Below are 19559 nucleotides of genomic sequence, written 5' to 3'. Positions count from 1 at the left end.
CCAATAGAATGAAGCTTTCCCCCTATTTTTTCTCTTAGGAGTTTTGAGTCTTATGATTAGGTCTTTAATCCATTGTTGAGTTGATTTTGGTATATGGCTTAAGAGTCTAACATCATTCTCTTCCACTGGAGAGCCATTTTTCGCAAGGCACTTATTGAAGATTTACCAAATATTTTTATTCAGTATTTCTTCTCACGTCTCAGACTTCCACCAAGCTCATTTTGTCCTGATTTTTGTTTGTATTTTAGATTAGTTTTTTAACTCAGCTTCTTTTGGCAGTATTTTTCCTGTTTGAAATGTACATTTTTTTAAATTAAAGTGTAGTTAATTTTCAATATTATGTTTGTTTCATTAGGTGTCCAATATAGTGATTCAATATTTTTTGTATACTATACTCCCTTTAAAGGTTTTTTTAACTCGAATTCATGATAAAATAGGTTCAGTAGCTACAACTAGCTATATATTTGATTTGCTAATAATCAAAACTTGAAAAATCACTTTTTTAAAATATTTCTTAAAATGTGGATTCCTGGAAATTCAAGTTAGCAAATCTGATTTAATGAGCACAAGAAGTTTAATGTTAACAACCATATAAATAAATTGCTAAAAAGTATTATTTAAAATGATGCTTTCCATATAAAATGTATTTCAAGTGCATTGGAAAATATTGTGTAGTCTCGTCATTTATTTTATTGAAGTAGTAAAATTTTGACAGGCACCCTCCAACACATATGAAATAATTATGAAATGCTTAATGTATAATTTATAAAATGTAAACACATGGATATTGTATACATATTGTATACATATAATAAAATCAACTCAAGCGCTATGATTTATAAAATTGTGTTTTGATTTAGTAATTTGAGAGGCCAGTGTTATAAAATCTGTTAATTAGTCAACTAATAATATGAAAATGGAAAAAATTTAAATTTTTCAAAATTTTCCATAAATGCTAGATTTCAATTACTATATTTAATGATAATCTAGTAAATTAGGATTAGAAAGTTTTGTTTTCAATACAATAAATAGAAGAAATTAATCTCTATTGAGTGCTTATACTATGACAGGTGCTGTGCTAAATTTCTCTAATACTCACACCCTACTGAGTTTAGTATTACAAATATCACCATTTTACATGTGAAGAAAATTGAATTTAAGATTGAATAATCTTCCTAACATCACACAGATTTGCATTTTTTTTAGTTATAGAGAATAGGTTTTCTTCTTGAAAATTCAAAATAATCAACTAGAAAACAGGAGTAGAGCTGATCAAATAAAAACAAATATATTAAAATGTAATAGTCTTTAGAAAACTGAAGATTACTCTAGGACTAAAACGAAATGATACATTGTATAGTAGAATATGTTATAAATTGTCAGTTTTTCCAAAATTAATGTATGATTTTAATGCAATTCCAAATAAATTTCCAATAGATCTATAGCTAGATCAAATTTCTCCAGAGTTTATTTCTAAAAATCAAAGGGTTGCAATAGCTGAGGCAAATTTGAAAATAATTAATGAAAGGGAGTGAATTACACTGTAAGGTGGTAGAAAAACATTTTTAAGTTTCAGTAATGCAAATTTTATAGTAATGTCAAAATAAGCTTCTGGATTAATGGAACAATCAAAAAAGGCCAGAACTCAACTTGAGGGAATATAAAATTTTTGTCATATACTTATAGAGAAGATTTTTTCAAATAAATCAGAAATGAATTTTTAAATAATGAAATCATTTTAAAATATTTTTTTAAAAATTTCAACTTTCACTTCATACTGAATATTTTTTCTAAAGAAAACACAAGTGGTTTGTTTTATAAATAAGTAAAGATTAATACTTGGTTAGATAAGGAAGCAAAATATTTATTAAAGTATCAGTGCAAATAGATAATCAATATATGAAATTGTTTACTCTAATTCTTTATCAAAGAATGCTATTTGAATCAACAATGGTGTGTTGTATTTCACACTGTCAAATTGGCAAAGAAGGGATATGATGATGATATCAAATGATTGTGAGGACACACACTGAATTAACTTTTCTTAAGAAGTTTGGCAAACTGTATCGCATTTTGCAAAGCATGTATTCACTTATCCTAGAAATTTATCTTACAACAATTATCTGGGTATGTGCAAAGATTAGTTATTTTTAATTAATGAAAAATTGAAAACAAAATTTGAAAGGCAAAAGAAAACATGGATTGATTGATTTTTTTAAGGATTAAATATTCTATTTTACAAAAACATACACAATGGCCAATGTAAAAGTGAAATGCTCATTTGATAATTATCAAATTATGTTTAAGAAGGAATAAAACATGGTATAAAGGGAGAAGGCTGTCACTAAATTCACCTCTCTGAAGATAATCACGAGTTATTATCTAAAAATATGGCACTCATTGCAAAAGTTATTTTTTTGTGAAAGACTGTATTTCCTGGAACCAGAGGACCATGTTCTCAAACTATTGATAAATTTAATAAGCAAGTTAAAAATCATAGGCACAAAAAGATCTGATTTTTAAATTACATATGTTAAAGACAAAATTATGGAAGAATATATACCAAGACAATGTTTATTTCTTCCTGATGGATGTACATAGTTTTTCATTTCTTCTTTCTTTTATGTTCTTCAATAAGCATATACTATTTTATCTGGGAAAAGATATTTTTTAAATAAGAGTGCTGCACAGCAATGTGAATGTACTTAATGCCACAGAGCTGTAATGCTTAAAATTGTTAAAATGTTAAATTTTACATGATGTTCATTTTATCACAGTTAAAAATAATAAGATTGTCAATGTACTCGTATGTTTTCCTAGGATTGAGCCTCCTAAATTAAAGACAGTCCTGTCAGATCTCAGGCTGCCATTGATGTTGCACAACACATGCAGGGAATAGCCCAGAATATGCCTCTGAGAACATAGCTGTGTTGAGCTGATAGAAGCAAACAGTATCAATTCTTTTATCCCCTGACCTTTTAACAAGGGCATATTGCTTATGTCTTCAATAGAGTTAATATTTTTTTTTCTTTTCCGCTATAGCCTGTTTCAAAGCTATCATTTGACCACTTTCATTCTGCAAAACTTTCTTTTTATAGACTCTAATGATTTACACATATGGGGTCAATTCCCAATATGATATTTATATTGCTGAAGGCACTGCTTATATTTAGCAATTACTGTGTAGATAAATCTTTGATCTCTTTAAAATAAATGCATCTCCTGGTATGTGAAATAAATCTTTGCCTTCAAGTATCTTACAAACATACAGTAAGGGCAAAGCCCAGTAATATATGAGGCAAATTGAAAAAATAACTAAAGAAAGCAAGATACAACTTGCCAAGGATTTGCAGCGATAAGCGAGCTCAGATCTTGTTGAGTGATCCAGACCTGACTGTAGAGAGTATAGCATTTAATTCTGTCTTTAAGAGATGAGAAGAGTTTCTAGATATAGGAAAGGGGAACATGGAATCTCAGGTGTGTACACCTTTCATAAAGGGATACTGAAATTGGGGCACTTTGTCCAGACACAACAACAGGAGTGCGATGAAGATTCTCTGTTTGAGATAGTGAAAGGGAGGCAGCAAAGGTAGGTTATGGCCTAGAGGCTTTGATGACCAGGCTTAGAAATTTATATTGAGTTGGATATAAGCCACCAATGCCATGATGGGAACTCTACTTTACTGGAATTAAACAGCCATAGAGTGTAGGATGCATTGGAGAAGTGTGAAACTGTAAACCAAAATGCATCTTGCAAAGCTATTGCATTAACTCAGAGGAGCATGGAGAGCACTGACAGAAGAAAAGGAGAAGAATATTTGTAGGGCATTGCAGAGTATCTGTAGAAATTGGTAACTGACTAAATATGGGGATAGAGTGGGGGTTAAGGAAAGGCAGGGATAAAAAAAAATGTTCCTTTGAATAGTTGGCGAAGACAAATCAAAATTCCAAAACACTGATGCCATATGTTTAAGCAGAAAGCTTATTTTCATAGCATAATCCAACTCCTAATTTTCACCTATCATAAAATTAATCCCTGATAGAATTAGGATCTACTTGATTTATGCAGCTAACCTGTTGTAAAAGCAGGGGCTTAAACTAAGGGCCCAAATTCTCTGGTCCATTCTTCTTTAGATTTCAAACTAAGAATCCCTTACTTTAACTTGTTGATTTTCCTGTGAAACTTTTTTTTTTTTTTGGTTATGAAAACTTTTAAATGATTTTTATTTTTTCCATTATAGTTGGTTCAGAGTGTTCTGCCAGTTTTCTACTGTACAGCAAAGTGTTTTGTTTTTTATTATTTAAAAAAAAAAATTTATGACTACACCCATGATGTATGCAAGTTTCCAGGCCAGGTATTGAATCCAAGCTGCAGCTGTGACCTGCACCACAGCTGTAGCAATGCCAGATCCTTTAACCCCCTGCACCAGGCTCGGAATTGAACCTGCACCTCTACAGTGACCTCAGCCACTGCAGTCAGATTCTTTTTTTTTTTTTTTTTTTCCCCCACTGTACAGCAAGGGGGTCAGGTTATCCTTACATGTATACATTACAGTTACATTTTTCCCCCACCCTTTCTTCTGCTGCAACATGAGTATCTAGACATAGTTCTCAATGCTATTCAGCAGGATCTCCTTGTAAATCTATTCTAAGTTGTGTCTGATAAGCCCAAGCTCCTGATCCCTCCCACTCCCTCCCCCTCCCATCAGGCAGCCACAAGTCTGTTCTCCAAGTCCATGATTTTCTTTTCTGAGGAGATGTTCATTTGTGCTGGATATTAGATTCCAGTTATAAGTGATATCATATGGTATTTGTCTTTGTCTTTCTGGCTCATTTCACTCAGGGTGAGATTCTCTAGTTCCATCCATGTTGCTGCAAATGGCATTATGTCATTCTTTTTTATGGCTGAGTAGTATTCCATTGTGTATATATACCACCTCTTCCGAATCCAATCATCTGTTGATGGACATTTGGGTTGTTTCCATGTCTTGGCTATTGTGAATAGTGCTGCAATGAACATGCGGGTGCACGTGTCTCTTTTAAGTAGAGTTTTGTCCGGATAGATGCCCAAGAGTGGGATTGCGAGGTCATATGGAAGTTCTATGTATAGATTTCTAAGGTAAATCCAAACTGTTCTCCATAGTGGCTGTACCAGTTTACATTCCTGCCAGCAGTGCAGGAGGGTTCCCTTTTCTCCACAGCCCCTCCAGCACTTGTTATTTGTGGATTTATTAATGATGGCCATTCTGACTGGTGTGAGGTGATATCTCATGGTAGTTTTGATTTGCATTTCTCTTATAATCAGCGATGGTGAGCATTTTTTCATGTGTTTGTTGGCCATCTGTATATCTTCTTTGGAGAACTGTCTATTCAGGTCTTTTGCCCATTTTTCCATTGATTGATTGGCTTTTTTGCTGTTGGGTTGTATAAGTTGTTTATATATTCTAGAGATTAAGCCCTTGTCAGTTGCATCATTTGAAACTATTTTCTCCCATTCTGTAAGTTGTCTTTTTGTTTTCTTTTTGGTTTCCTTTGCTGTGCAAAAGCTTTTCAGTTTGATGGTCCCATGGGTTTATTTTTGCTCTAATTTCTATTGCTTTGGGAGACTGACCTGAGAAAATATTCATAATGTTGATGTCAGAGAGTGTTTTGCCTATGTTTTCTTCTAGGAGTTTGATGGTGTCCTGTCGTATATTTAAGTCTTTCAGCCATTGGAGTTTATTTTTGTGCATGGTGTGAGGGTGTGTTCTAGTTTCATTGCTTTGCATGCAGCTGTCCAGGTTTCCCAGCAATGCTTGCTGAATAGACTTTCTTTTTCCCATTTTATGTTCTTGCCTCCCTTGTCAAAGATTAATTGACCATAGGTGTCAGGGTTTATTTCCGGATTCTCTATTCTGTTTCATTGGTCTGTCTGTCTGTTTTGGTACCAGTACCACACTGTTTTGATGACTGTGGCTTTGTAGTATTTCTTGAAGTCTGGGAGAGTTATGCCTCCTGCTTGGTTTTTGTTTCTCAGGATTGCTTTGGCAATTCTGGGTCTTTTGTGGTTCCATATAAATGTTTGGATTGTTTGTTCTAGTTCTGTGAAAAATGTCATGGGTAATTTGATAGGGATTGCATTGAATCTGTAGATTGCTTTGGGTAGTATGGCCATTTTTACAATATTGATTTTCCCAATCCAGGAACATGGAATATCTTTCCATTTCTTTACATCTTCTTTGATTTCTTTGATTAAAGTTTTCTAGTTCTCGGCATATAGGTCCTTTACCTCCTTGGTCAGGTGTATTCTGAGGTATTTGATTTTGTGAGGTGCAATTTTAAAAGGTATCGTATTTTTGTATTCCTTTTCTAATGTTTCATTGCTGGTATACAGAAATGCAACTGACTTCTGAAGGTTAATCTTATATCCTGCCACTTTGCTGAATTTATTAATCAGTTCAAGTAGTTTTGGGGTTGAGTCCTTGGGGTTTTCTAGGTATAGTATCATGTCATCTGCATACAGTGACAGTTTTATCTCTTCTCTTCCTATATGGATGCCTTTTATTTCTTTTGTTTGTCTAATTGCTGTGGCCTGGACTTCCAAAACTATGTTGAAGAGCAGTGGTGAGAGTGGGCATCCCTGTCTTGTTCCAGATTTGAGTGAGAAGGCTTTCAGTTTTTCCCCATTGAGGATTGTATTTGCTGTGGGTTTATCATAAATGGCTTTGATTATATTCAGGAATGTTCCTTCCCTCTATACCCACTTTTGCAGTCAGATTCTTAACCCATTGCACCACAGCAGGAATTCCAAAAATGTATTTAAATTAATTTAGTGTTTTTCTACACATTATACAATTAAATTGTTCTGATTTAATTCAGCTGAGATCAGCTCAATATGATGATCTCCATTTTATAGTAAGGAGATTAATTCAAACTCAGAAAATTTAACCTAGCAAACTGAGAAGCTAGAACTTGAACCCAGGCTTGTTGATTCCCAGCCCCACAAATAGCTTCCAGCTGTAGAAAAAAAAACGCAAATTTCCTCCTTTAATATGTTACAATTCTGTGCTGAGCAAAACTTTATCGTTATTCTAGGATTTGGCAAATTTCCTGGAGAGGACAGACAGTAAATATTTTTGGCCTTGCCAGCTATACAGTTTGTTCAGATACTCAATTCTACCGTTGTATTACAAAAGCAGCCATAGGCTATACGTAAAGGAATGTGTACAATAAAAACGTCTCTACAGAAACTGGCTGAAGGCTAGATTTGGCCCACAGGGTACAGTTTACTGATCTCTGATCTTGCCCCTGGTCTTACTTCTGAGAAAATTGTTGTTTCCCTAGAGAGTTTATTAGACTTGTCCAAGCTGCTTCTGGCTGGAGCCTAGCTTCTATTTTATTTCACTGCTTTTGATTCTAATATCTCTTTCTAAAGAACTGTTTAATAATTATCAGTCTAATGGATGAGATTTGTGCCTTCCCCATTCTCAGCACTCTAAGGTATAAATATTATTCTAATTGGTCTTTTTATGGTACTCACGGAATTAGGTAGTCAATAATGTCTTAATTGTGATGACAAAAGTTTACTGATTATATCTTTCTCTGGAGACTTCCAGACATCTGGTCTCTTGACCATTGATCTACCTTTCTTCAAGGCTGTGCACTCTGCAGGATTTTAAAACAAACTCTTTAATAAGGAAACTCTACAGCAATTGTTAAAATTTAACTTTGCATAATAGCAGCTGAGACTCCTAACAGATCACAGGAAATTTTAGAATTGTTCCATGTATCCCCCTCAATCCCATGGTCCAAGGGAACTATGGTTCATTTTAAATTGATAAGTGGTAAATTGATACTTACCATAAGAAATAAAACATTTATATAATCCTGCTGGTAGTTTTATTTCATCATTCTTTGAAAAAAATATGCAACATATTTCATAAAATAGTATAATATAAAACAACTAAATATAGTCAGGTGTTTTCAATTGGTAATTTGTGTATGGAAATCTGCTAGCAACCTTAGTCAAAGGCCAGCATTTTATTTCTACATCAGAGTCCTAAGATTTGATATTAGAAAACCTATCTTTATTACATTTTCTGCTTCTAAAGCACTGTGTTTTATATTAAAGTAGGCCAGTTTTGTTCTTTTGCTATGCTTGGAGTTTAAAGTAGTAGATTAAAAACAAGATAGGAAACTTTCCTGTTTAGAGTTACCCCTCAACTGTGTGTGTGGGTGTGTGTGGGTATATGTGTGTGTGTTCCAAACTTAAAATATTAACTATTTGTTAGCAAATTATTTCAATTTTGAATAAATTTTGATGATACACATCTTTCCAGTTTAGCTGATTTTTTTCCTCATCCAGGAGGAAATTTAAACTCTTTACATACTATTATAAAGCTCCCCTTTATACTGTTTGTGTCTGTATTCTAGTCTGGCCCTCTCTGCCATACTAAATGAATTCTTACATGATTGTACCAAATTGGTTTCTATAGGGAGACTACAAGTGTAGAAGGAAATAATATGAGACAGTGGTAGCATTCCCCATTTGTAGCAGACTTAAAGTAAATGCAGAGTTCCCTTTGTGGCTCAGACGATTAAGAACCCAACATAGTGTCTATGAGGATGAGGGTTCGATCCCTGGGCTTGGTCAGTGGGTTAAGGATCCAGCATTGCTGCAAGCTGCAGCGTAGATCACAGATGTGTCTGGTATTGCCCTGGCTATGGCATAGGCCAAAGCTGCAGCTCTGATTCAACCCCTGACCTGAGAACTTCCATATGCCACTGGTGCAGCCTTTAAAAAAAAAAGTAAATACAAAGTTAAGGGGGGGAAACCAGAAATTATTTCCTAATTGTGTCATAAGAATAACCTAATGTTGCATCAGTATTTAGTGTTCAGAGATAGAGGAGCAACCATATTGGGAATTTTGGAAAAATGATGAAAAAATTATGCATTTTAATAATCAAGTATTGAGGATTATTGAAAAAGAAAGGGAAAAAAAGGACTAGTCCTTAGTCCTTTGATATTTTGCAAATTCTTGTAAACCTTTTTTAAGAATATTTAGCATGATAAAATTAGATGCAGGAAAAGAAAAATGAAAGAGAAAAACTATAAATAATGTAGACAGAAATAAAGGAAAAGTTGTATTAAATTAAACAATATTATGCTGTGCCTGCTGTTATTACATTTAAAAAATAGCATCATTTTCACATCCTTGATAGATTTCATCCTTTTTTTTCATCTCTTTGAATTTGATGGTGAAATGTTAATATAAGGTACTATTGACTTTCATTATGGTTAAATTCTTGGTCTCTATCTCTGTGAAACGATTGTTTATATGGACAATTAAAACCAACTTTGGCATATAATTTCATCAGTGATCACTGTGCTGAGATATAAGATGCCATGAGAAATATTTTTTGTTATGCTGTATCTTCATTCTAGGAAGAAGTAAACTAGATAAGGATTGATATGCTGTAAATTAGTACTTAACCTTTCAGTTAAATGCTGTGCTCAAGAAAAGAGAGAACTTTTTGTTTTCTAACACATGTTTTCTAACACAAAAATGGTAGTACTCTTAGGAATATAAACTCAAGATTGATGGATTATATTTTTTATGTTTTTCTTTTTTTCATTCCTCAAGAGTCCTCTTATACTCAAAATTTTATATTTTTCCAAAAGGACTTTTTAAATACTGTTACAAACTATGGTTTTATATTAGAAGTATTTCAAATACTCATAATTTGTTGCTTTTGGCCAAAGTCTATTTCAATTTCTACAGTAAAGTATATGTTCACTATATTCATTAAGAATCTGAGATATTTTAAGCAGAATAGTGTGAGAATGAGTTATTGAATATAAAAAAATAAAAACTTTCCAGATGAATTTTACCTCATCAGACACATGCATTTCTTATGTTAGTTTGGCTTTACTTTTGGTATAATCAACTAAAAAGAAAGTTAATTATTTGAAAAGTAAAGTCGTTTATACAACATTAAGAAAACTGTTTTTCCTAGAGTTGTTCTTGAAATATCTTAAAAAGAAGCTTTATTTGAAAACGAAGTACAGAATGAAGGGTCAGTTACAAGATCTTCTAACTTGAAAGGTCTTTGAATATATATTCTTGGATCTAGAGAAACATAGTGACATCTGTCTTTGATTATAGTTACATGGACAAATTTGAATTCTAGAGCTGTATTTAAAACATTTCAACATACACAATGATATTATGTTCTTGGAATATGGCACATGGTGGTTATTTTTAACATAATTATAGACGTCTGAAATAAATTATTAAAAAGAAGACACTCATGGCAAAAATCATAAGTTCTCATGGCTTAAGTCATATTTAAGAAGATTCAAAATAAACTATTTGAATAAAGCTTTCTATTTGTCTCACAACTGTTCAAATTACAGAAACTTTTTTTTTTTTTTTTTGTCTTTTTGCTATTTCTTGGGCGGCTCCCGCGGCATATGGAGGTTCCCAGGTTAGGGGTCAAATCGGAGCTGTGGCCTCCAGCCTACACCAGAGCCACAGCAACTCGGGATCCGAGCAGCGTCTGCAACCTACACCACAGCTCACGGCAACGCCGGATCGTTAACCCACTGAACAAGGGCAGGGACCGAACCCACAACCTCATGGTTCCTAGTCAGATTCATTAACCACTGCGCCACGACGGGAACTCCCAGAAACTTTTTAATTGCTAAGATGTTTAGTTTGTTTATGGACGTTGTGTGTCTAAATTGTTAAAAGTTAATGTAAATGTGAAAGTGGGGTTCCTTGAAGTGTTTCTTAAGAAAAAAGTATGAGAGGCATTCTAACCTAGGAAGAGCAAAAACAATTTGCTGTGAATCCATTTTCACAGCAGTCCTGTGTTCCCAGCCTCCGGGAGCCAAATCACTTATGTGAAGTTACAATTATTTTTAATCTGTGCTCTTTTGTTCCATTTTGCAGATTGTTTTAAATTTTACTACCATGGACCTATACAAAAGTAGTTTGTGCTGGTATGACTACATTGAAGTAAGAGATGGATACTGGAGGAAATCACCTCTCCTTGGTAAGAGATTAGTTGCCTCTTACGTGTCTGCTCTGTCTTGAAAGACAATTCTTTCAAGAGTCAACTTAGAGTTTAAAATGTGTGAGACCAATATTTTAATTTTTATTATACTTTTTTTTCAACCATAGCAAAATACAGACATATCAATAAATAGACCATTGACTGATTTAAACTAGCTTAAATTATAGGTGTGTGGCATAACATAATGATTTATAATAGCTTTCATATTATGCTTATAGTAACTATTCATCATGTTTCTATTTTTTTAATTTAAAAATCAGAATTTTAATGAGAAAACCAAATAAATTGTGTGTGTGTGTGTGTTTTGTTTTGCTTTGCTTTTTTTTTTTTTTTTTTTTTTTTTTTTTTGCTAAGGTACTAGGACCTGAGTTGTTAGGAACAGGTTTAGCTTCCTACAGCAAGGATATTGGCTTGTACTGTAGACATCACAGTTTTGCTTCTCAGACAGGTTTTTGTGGCTGAGAAGTTGCATTTGTAATTTGTGCCATACATTGTAGCTCAGATTTGGTGCTTATAAAAATATGCCGACATTTAACCATGGACCACACCACATTTTCCAATGTTTTCTCAAAGGTGAGAGCTGCTTTGTTTTTTTGTTTGTTTGTTTGTTTTGAGATTGTGACTTTTCCTTTATTTTTATTTCATTTTTTTTTTGGCTTTTTGTCTTTTGGTCTTTTGAGGGCCGCACCCAAGGCATATGGAGATTCCCATGTCAGAGGTCCAATCGGATCTGTAGCTACCGGCCTACACCCCAGCCACACCAACACCAGATCCTTAACCCACTGGGTGGGGCCAGGGATTGAATCCGCAATCTCATGGTTCCTAGTCGGATTTGTTTCTGCTGCACCACAACTGGAAAGCCTTTTCTTTATTTTTAGAGGTAGCTTTGCTAAGTTCTATTTATATAAAAATACAACAACCATACAGATCTTCTTTTTTTAACACCTAAAACCTGCTGAATGGACACAGTTGTATTAAAAGTGACAGTCTTAGTAAGTCTGAGAGATCTGTTGAAATGCTTAAAAAATAAGGGAAAATAAAGATAAATCAGGTTGAGGAAAACATTGTCTTGAACATTTAGTTTCTCAGCCTAGATGAAGCAACTTGTAACACAAACATATATGTGTTTGTTCCAGAGGAAATGTTTCATTAAACTCATGTTGAAAAATCAAATCGACAGCTGAAATATTGAGGCGCTTTTTTGAGCACACCATCAGCATTACATGCTGCCTTCCAGAATGGCTCATTCTGACCACTTGTTCACATGAAACTATTTCCTCTGAGCCCTTGCTCCTCAGAGTGTAACCTCACATGGCAGCATCAGAATCACTTGGAAGGTTAGAAATGTTGAAATTTGGGTCCCACTCCAAACTTTCTGAACCAGAGACTGCTTTTTTTTTTTTGGCTTCATCCATGGCCTGTGGAAGTCCTAGGCCATAAATCCAACTAACGTCACACAGTGACCCACACTACTACAGTGATAATGCCAGATCCTTAATCCTCTGAGCCAGCAGTAAACTCCAGAGACTGCATTTTTAACAGACTCCCTGGCAATTAATATGGACTTTATAGCTTTTTCTCTTATAGTCAGGTTTTTTTTTTTGTTTTTTTGTTTTTTTTTTTTTCATGCTTCTTCTTTTTTTCTTCTAATAGTTGCCCCTGTGGCCTATGGAAGTTCCTGGGATAGGGGTCTAATCTGAGCTGTAGCTGCCAATCTATGCCACAGCACAGCAACACTGGACCAAGCCACAGCTTATAGCAATGCCACCTATACCTCGCTTAAGCCACTGAGCGAGGACAGGGGTTGAACCCACCTCATTGCAGAGAGAATGTTGGGTCCTTAACCCACTGAGCCACAATGGGAACTCTAAGCTTTTTTTTTAATTGAAGTATGATTTATTTACAATATTCTGTTAGCAGCAGGTATACAGCAAAGTGATTCAGTATATAGAAAGATATTTTCAAATTATTTTCAATTATAGGTTATTATAAGATACATAGTTTCCTGTGCTATACAGTAAATCATTGTTGTTTATTTGTTTTATGTACAATAATTTTATCTGTTAATCCCATGCTCCTAATTTGTCCCTCTCCCCTTCCCTTTCCCACACATTATAGTTTAAGAAACATTGCTCTCTTTTACATATCCCTAATGTACTTCACCATTTAGGAAGACATTTCTTCACCTGCTAGCTGGTGGTATGAATTTGTTTTCAGTTGACTGACATGTTTCATATACTAAAACTATGTACAATGTCATTACCAAGGGCACACAGAATGACAACTCATTATTCTATGTAGAATTATTTCATGTGCCTTGTCATATCTAACCTTTCGTCATCAAATGAAAGCTTAAAGCACAGTTGTACAGTAAGCAATGAATATTTGTGAAAGGTTGAGGGAAGGAGAAGGAACGACAGGTATCATTATGTTTATTTGGAATTATACTCGCTTATGGATACACAATTAGAAAAAAAAGCCTTCTGATACTGTTTGCCACTCTGCTTACTACACTGCATATTACAGCTTTATAAATGAGACGGAATGTATGTAGTAATATAAGGCCCTTGGGTAGGCTGTGGATTTCCCTGATAGTTCACCAGGAACCTGGATAAACAAAGACCTGGCTACACCTTGAGCTGACACTCCCTCTGCTAATGACCAGACTGATCATTTGAACCAGTTTTTCAAGATCGCTTGTACTTTTTTCTGTTCTTCATAAATAATATTACCCACCTTAATGTAGCATGTGTTTTTTTACAGATGAAACATTTAAGCTAGCTGTTTCTTGATTCTACAGATAATGATACTGACATCACTTATTTAATCTGAGGGTTATATGTTCCAATATTCTAGAAATAAATATGAAGAGATTTGCTATTTATCCATCTTTATTAAGCAAATGTTAAGAAATAGGCATGGGTCTAGTTGCTAGGGATAGAGAAAGGAACCAAATCAGGTTTTACGTAAGTAATTTGTAGCTAGTGTGGAAACCAATTAGAATATAAAGTCATATTTAAGAGTTTTTCTTTATTCTTTTATTTCTCTTAGGTAGATTCTGTGGGGACAAATTGCCTGAAGTTCTTACCTCTACAGACAGCAGAATGTGGATTGAGTTTCGCAGCAGCAGTAACTGGGTAGGAAAGGGCTTTGCAGCAATCTATGAAGGTAAGTCACTTTGAGCTTAGACATGGCGTCCCTTACGTCACTTAACAAAAATGTCTTTTCTCTCAATTTCATTGGAATGATATTGCAACTGTATTTTAATTATGAAGTTTTAGAAAACTTTCTTATAATGTTCATCAGGATGATTTTTGTTTGTTTTACCTGGCACATAATATGTGCTCAATAAATACTTGTTTAATAAATCAGTGAATGAGCAATAATGTCACAAAAAAAGACTGGTTCTGATATGGCCTCCCAAGCATTTGACTACAGGAAGAGAATGTGCTAGTCATGCCACCATAGTAACATGGTCCATGTAAGAATCGTATTTTTTCATTAGGATGATTTTAATTAACATATTTGGTATATCTAAACAGCAAGAACAACCTGTTTTCTGGTACCAGTAATGTAGTGACATGTAAATGTACTTAACAGAATGCAGGTGGTCTGGGGGAGAGGAACTCATCAAGGATAGAAAACAACAAAAAATAATGCAAGAGTTATTGAACTTCTGTTGTTTTTTCATGATAAGTATTAAAATATTATAGAGAAATTACCATTTCTGGGAGTTCCCATCATGGCACAGTGGAAACAAATCAGATGAGGAACCATGAGGTTGCGAGTTCGATCTACAGCCTTGCTCAGTGGGTTAAGGATCTGGCATTGCCGTGAGCTGTGGTGTAGGTCACAGACAAGGCTCAGATCTGGCGTTGCTGTGGCTTGGGCATAGGCTGGCGGCTATAGCTTGATTAGACCCCTAGCCTGGGAACCTCCATATGCCTCGGGTTTGGCCCTTAAAAGACAAAAAGGCAAAAAAAAGAAAAAGAAATTACCACTTCTCTTTGTACTGGGTCTGTGTATATTTGATGCCTGTACTGCTGAAAATCCTGTTATAGGAAACTGCAGAAAAAGTAACTGTGCAGAGTTCTGGAGCTTGTTTGTCTAAATGAAAGAGTCAGCATTCAAGAAGAATTTACTAGATGCTTTGTTCCATACATCTCAAAAACAATCAGCTGGTGTTGTGCTTCCTGCCTTTGGAAACGGCTCCCTTCTTGCCAGGTCAGGGGCAGAGAAGACCCTCTTGCTCCTGCCTATGCCAGCACAGCAGTTAAGGCAATTGAGAAGACAGAAGATTACTGCTTCCCTTAGACTTTTAGGAGAACGGAAGCATTTGTTTTAGAGATTAACTGTGTGGCTGTGAAGAGGATGGTTTGGGTGGAGCCACAGATGTTGAGCTCCAGGCCCACTCAAAGCCAGAGGCCCAGGGAGTTTTGTGGAGTGCCTCTCCTGATCATCTTCCACCTGAGGCTGAAAGACAGAAAAAAGCAGTTCAAAAAAATCATAGGACAAACTCTCATAGAGTAAATTTACAAAATCTCAAAAGGTTTCTAAAAGTTTTTTTTTTTTTAAATGCTTATTTTTGTAAAGATGTGAATTAACAGTGAAAAAAATCACAAATTCCTCCACAGGTTGTTATCCAGTATTTACAGTTAGGTGGCTAGGTCTTTTTTTTTTTTTTTTTTTTTTACAATCAATTAAATACTTACAACCAAGGTTTTTTTATAACCTCAAAAAAAAAAGTTCAGGTTATTAATAAAAACCTTGATTTTTATAACCTGAACTTTTTGAACTCAGCTACAGGCAGTGAACTAAAATGTTCTCCTAGAAAAAAATGCAAATGAAATGGCATGTCTCAGTTTATTTATTTATTTTTTCTTTTTGCTTTCCTCAGCTATCTGTGGAGGTGAGATACGTAAAAATGAAGGACAGATTCAGTCTCCTAATTATCCGGATGACTATAGGCCAATGAAAGAATGTGTGTGGAAAATAGCAGTGTCAGAAGACTGTTACGTGGGGCTGACCTTTCAGGCCTTTGAGGTAAAGTCTTTCAGGCAGCCTGTGCAGGGCACACACTCTATAAATGACAGTGCATTTAAGGGGATCCTCATTAAAGAAGCAAAGAACTAGAGAATCAGCTTTTTAATCAGTGAAGAAGCAAATGATTGCCTATAAAATGGAACATCAAGAGCAAAAGAGGGTGTTTTTTTCTTTTTCTTTCGTCTTGTTGCAGACATTTTCAAGAAGATTAAAGTGAGTTTACATTATCTGTGCTTTTCGAATTAGAATGTTTGAAGTACCTGACAATAGTTTCTTTTGACAAGTGCCCAGGCTTCTTTCACAAGAACGCTTGAAGTATCCATTAAATAAGAGAACTTTGATTTTTCTTCCAAAGTAAAAGGTTAGATTGGATAGATTGTCTTTTTTGTTGTTGTTGGGGGGGATCCATTTTTCACCTCTTAATCATTAGGTAGAAAATCATTTATATCAGAAACAGGGGTTTAAATATTCTTAGGAGATTTTGACTTCATCAAAAATATTTATCAGGGGAGTTCCCGTTGTGGGGCAGTGGAAACAAATCTGACTAGGGGCCATGAGGTTGAGGGTTCGATCCCTGGCCTCGCTCAGTGGGTTAAGGATCTGGCATTGCCATGAGCTGTGGTGTAGGTCGCAGACATGGCTTGGATCTGGTATTGCTGTGGCTGTGGCATAGGCTGGCAGCAGTAGTTCCAATTAGACCCCCAGCCTGGGAACCTGCATATGCCATGGGTGCAGACCTAAAAGACAAAAGAAAAAAAATTTATCAGGGAAGAGATCAGCAGCAACATTGCATTATTAGATGAGGGCAGAATAAACCAAAGGTCAGTCTGAACCCTGGAGCAAAGTCTGCGTCCAAAACTAGCTCAAGGCTGATGAGTCATTGTTGAATGGCGAGGGGAACTGAATGAGGAACTAGAAGTCAAGAGATGTAGGAATTCATCAGGAACTCCTGGATATGTTTAAATTATAGATTCAGGCTGGAAATTGAGAGCCCCAGGTGGAGTGGGAAGGAATGGGGAGGTGGTTGCAGAAGGTCCAGGAAGGAGTTAGAGACCCAAATGCCATAATTAGAGGTTACTGATTTACTGATTAGGAGGCCTCCTTACTGCCCATGTGATCAGAAGGGCATCGGGAACCCCATCCACAGCCAGGATATCCTTATCACTGAGTGTGGTGACTGCACGATGTCCCTGTGCCCAGAGCAGGAACATCAGGGGGATCCAGGTATGACCCATAAGCCCAGAGAACCTCATACCCCCACCTGTAAGCTGGGTCACATATGTTTTGGTTCCTGTCTCTGCTTCTTTGCTTGTACCATTTAATTTTCAAGACATATTTCTTCTTATAATCAAGAGGAAAATTATATTTTTCTGCCGTGATCACGATGTTTATACTCCTGACTACTTTGCATTTTTGGAAATCTTAGTTCTTGGATTATTTGATTCACGTTGGAATTTTGTCATTTTATTTGATCAGTAAGCCCACAAACATTATTCAAATAGATCACCATATTATAAAGAGTAAATTAACTGGGTAGGATTCACCCACTTTTTAGACCAAAACCACTGGTTATCTGCATAATGACCACATTGCATGTATTTTGTGCTATTGCAAAAATTGAGATGAATTGTCTTTCAATATGATGTCAGAGAATACATTGATTCCCTGCATCCCAAAACTAAGATGTGGAGTTCCCATTGTGGCTCAGCAGTAATGAACCCAACTAGTATCCATGAGGATGAGGATTCAAACCCTGGCCTCACTCAGTGGACCAAGGATCCAGCATTGCTCTCAGCTGTGGTGTAGGTCACAGACATGGCTCAGATCCTGCGTGTCTGTGGATGTGGCATAGGCTGGTAGCTGTAGCTCCTATTTGACCCCTAGTCTGGGAATTTCCATATGCCTCAACTGTGGCCCTAAAAAGCAAGAAAAAAAAAAAATACCTAAGATGCAGAAATTGCTGCTTTAGCTGGTTTGCAGTTTTTGTTCTCTGTTTTTTTGTTTGTTTTGATATATCAATATATTGAGTGATATTCTTCAAAAATAGGATAATGTGAAGCCAAGTAGGAAATATTTATACCTCAGGCATTTGGAGCCATGCCTGCCACAGAGTAATAGGATAATGTGAAGCCAAGTAGGAAATATTTATACCTCAGGCATTTGGAGCCATGCCTGCCACAGAGTAGTCACTTAATAAATATTTGTTGATTGAATAAATGACTAAGTTATTGACAAGCTTTGCAACTGGGGTAAAGTCATATCATAGTTTGGTTGACAGTACATTTTATATATTATCTCATTTCCTACCCTTTCTTCATTTTGCTTTATTTCCTTATGTTTATTCTTCCTTTATTTATATAGTGGACATCTGTGAATGTCTAGTAGGCCTTTCATCTTTAATTGACTAACACCAAATCTGTGATAGTCATGTCTTAGACTAATCCATTCATCTTTGGTCTTCCCTATTTCAGCATTTAGTGTTTCAGTGGAGTTATTACTTACTCAAGGAATATCCCTGATTCTACCTTTTCCTCTTAAACCCCAAGGCTAGCTCATCAGCATATTCCATTTGCTTTGTCTTCAAAATATACCACATGCAATATCATCACTTGATATCTACCATCTGGCCCCCACTGTTCTCATCACTGCCGCTCGTCTTGGCATGTGGTGAGCATTTCACATCTCTACTCTTGCCCTACCTATCCTGATACCCACACAACTGCCAGGATGATACTTTCACAATGTAAGTTACAGCAAACACTACTCTGCTTAAGTTCTTCCAGGCTTTTGTCTTTTTTTTTTTTTTTTAATCACACCTAAAATGAAACCCATACTCATTTACCATGGCTCAAGCCACCCAAGATCTGGTCCTGAGCTTCTTCTCACTCCCTCTTTACCAGTGCTTTTGGTCTTGTTTCTCTTCCTCAAAACTGCCAAGATTACTCTCACATAACAGCATTTGCCATTGATGTTGGTCTACCTCTAGATCTGTGCTTTCATTCCTCTCTTCATTCAAATCTCTGCTTAATCATTGCCTCCTTAAAAAGTTTTTGCCTGCTAACTCTGTTTAAAATATTTTCTTACTTATAATTGCCTATGAACCATTATTCTCTTTTATTTTATTTCATTGCACTTACAAATACTGGAATTTATGTTATGAATCTGCTTGTTTAGTTATTGTCTGTCTCACTAAAATATGCACTAAAGGATAGGAATCTTACCTTCAGTGATCTTTTTGATCACTCTTTCCATCACCACTAGATATATGATTAATAGTTAATAAGGGGAGGATGGTTATACTTGAAGGTGTGAGTGCATGATGACTGGTGGGTGGAAATTAATATATCCTTTCTTTATCAAATGTACATAAGTTTCCATGCAGAGGGAAACAAGCCTAGGTAGGTAAAAAGGTTTAGGTTTTGGAAGACCTAGTGTACAGTGTGGCTGAATTTAGACTA

The 19559-nt window shown here is 35.4% G+C and overlaps 1 protein-coding gene across 3 annotated transcripts in view; it reads left to right on the top strand.

The window, feature by feature from the left end:
* TLL1 (tolloid like 1) overlaps positions 1-19559 on the top strand; it is a 236441-nt gene that overhangs the window by 168538 nt on the left and 48344 nt on the right. For all 3 annotated transcript variants that reach the window (XM_021101281.2, XM_084973891.1, XM_084973892.1), the window contains 3 exons: positions 10935-11037; positions 14110-14226; positions 15956-16101. In XM_021101281.2, the coding sequence (XP_020956940.1) occupies positions 10935-11037; positions 14110-14226; positions 15956-16101 (366 nt within the window). The remainder of the gene's footprint in view (positions 1-10934; positions 11038-14109; positions 14227-15955; positions 16102-19559) is intronic.

This window comes from Sus scrofa, chromosome 8, assembly GCF_054392235.1.
Source record: "Sus scrofa isolate SSC_HxYL_T2T_F1_AM1 chromosome 8, Sscrofa_HxYL_maternal_Yorkshire_Landrace_v2.0, whole genome shotgun sequence".
Classification (NCBI taxonomy): domain Eukaryota; kingdom Metazoa; phylum Chordata; class Mammalia; order Artiodactyla; family Suidae; genus Sus; species Sus scrofa.
The sequence above is the reverse complement of the archived record's forward strand: the minus strand, read 5'-3'. Positions and strand labels throughout refer to the sequence as shown.